The sequence below is a fragment of the Cyprinodon variegatus genome, unplaced genomic scaffold (genome assembly GCF_000732505.1).
Source record: "Cyprinodon variegatus isolate N-32 unplaced genomic scaffold, C_variegatus-1.0 Scaffold2652, whole genome shotgun sequence".
NCBI classification, from domain to species: Eukaryota; Metazoa; Chordata; class Actinopteri; order Cyprinodontiformes; family Cyprinodontidae; genus Cyprinodon; species Cyprinodon variegatus.
Genome location: NW_015153105.1, coordinates 5241 through 6692, shown reverse-complemented (window position 1 = coordinate 6692; position 1452 = coordinate 5241). Strand labels below are relative to the sequence as shown.

Here is a 1452-nt window from a genome sequence, read left to right as displayed (position 1 = left end):
CTTTTTGGAATCTCTTCTGATTTCTGTCACACTGGTGACATCATCAACGCTAACCCAGCATTGTCATAACACATGGAGCAGTGGGGGGGCCCAAGCAGCGGGTCAGACCCAGATCTTTTTGTCAACGGGAAGGGAGCCAAATGCCGACTGTTAGCGAGTCGACCCATCTTTGAAAACCCGCTAATCACAGCGGGATAGAAGCTTCAGTGTGGCTAACAATTTAAGTTTGATCAGATTTGTGGTGAACTAAGTAACACCAAAAGTATAAAGATCAGACCTGGGTAGCGCCTTGGCTAGCTGTACAGAGCAGCTAACAGATTAGCCTCTTTCAGCTTGGTCAATCACCAACATTACATGAACTTTGTTAGCCAGAACCGTCCAATTTCTAAAAGTAAAACAGCTGGAGTTCTTTTTGTCCAAAATCATTCCATGTCCTCTGATCTTTATAGAAACACCTAACTGATTTTAATCACAATCATCCTACAATGCAGAATCGCCTACACTGTTGAGGATGATTGTTTTCTACTTTCAACTAATTTAGTTTGTCAAAGGAAATATGAAAAAAGTAAATACAGGGAATGATACATGGAACCCCCAGAAAAGATGTGATTCTCATAGAAGCGGCGTAAATAGACAATTTGGGCCCCCGAGCAGCTCTAGGTATGAAAAGAGAAGAACCTGATGAAGACATTGATGATGGAAAGAAATGAGGTAATGCTACCTCCATCCTAGGTGACTAAGGAGATCAATTCTGGTTAATTTTCCAGTTGTAGGACATTTTCTAACAATCTAAAATCATTAGATCCATCAACATATACTAAAGTAAAGAAGGGATGATGCTGAGCAATACCTGAACAATCCCATGAACCTGAGCTTCTGGGTCATGGCGTAGTAAACCTTGTGATGAGGATACCATTCGTACACCTCCTTCCTTCTGGCCAGTGGGGGCTCCTGGAACAGCTGGACCACCTTCATTGATTTGGTGTCAGTCGGACGTACGACTTCTCCAAAGATCCTGGAGCTCAGCCTCGCCATGCGCACCGCATAGCTGGTCAAACCAGACATTACTGCAAAGTAGACAAGTTCATTATATCAGTAAAACTCAATGATTGAACGCTAACAGCACCAAATTCAACCAGTTAAACCTCATCGGTTAAGAGGCTACAACTTTACTGCAGTTTATAAATTCATTATTATATTTCTATCAAAGGTATAATAATCAAGCAACAGCATTAGACTAAATCTGAACCTTTAACCAGTCAACTTTTATCCATACAGCTCTTTAGAACTCACAAGGTCTCCATACTCCTCTACAGAAAATAAACATGATGGAAAAGAGAAACAAAGCAAAACGCCCTTAATAAGTACAAAATAAATAAAGTAAAAAAGTTTTAAGAATGGCCTTTAAAATGTAACAGTATTAACATCAGACATTTAGTCCGTGAGGCAGAC

At 40.4% G+C, this 1452-nt stretch overlaps 1 protein-coding gene across 1 annotated transcript in view; it reads right to left on the bottom strand.

Annotated features, from left to right (window-relative positions):
* mrps33 (mitochondrial ribosomal protein S33) overlaps nucleotides 1-1452 on the bottom strand; it is a 10337-nt gene that overhangs the window by 5173 nt on the left and 3712 nt on the right. Inside the window, exon 2 of the mRNA XM_015369217.1 lies at nucleotides 851-1067. Within this exon, the coding sequence (XP_015224703.1) occupies nucleotides 851-1065 (215 nt within the window). The 5' untranslated portion in view covers nucleotides 1066-1067. The remainder of the gene's footprint in view (nucleotides 1-850; nucleotides 1068-1452) is intronic.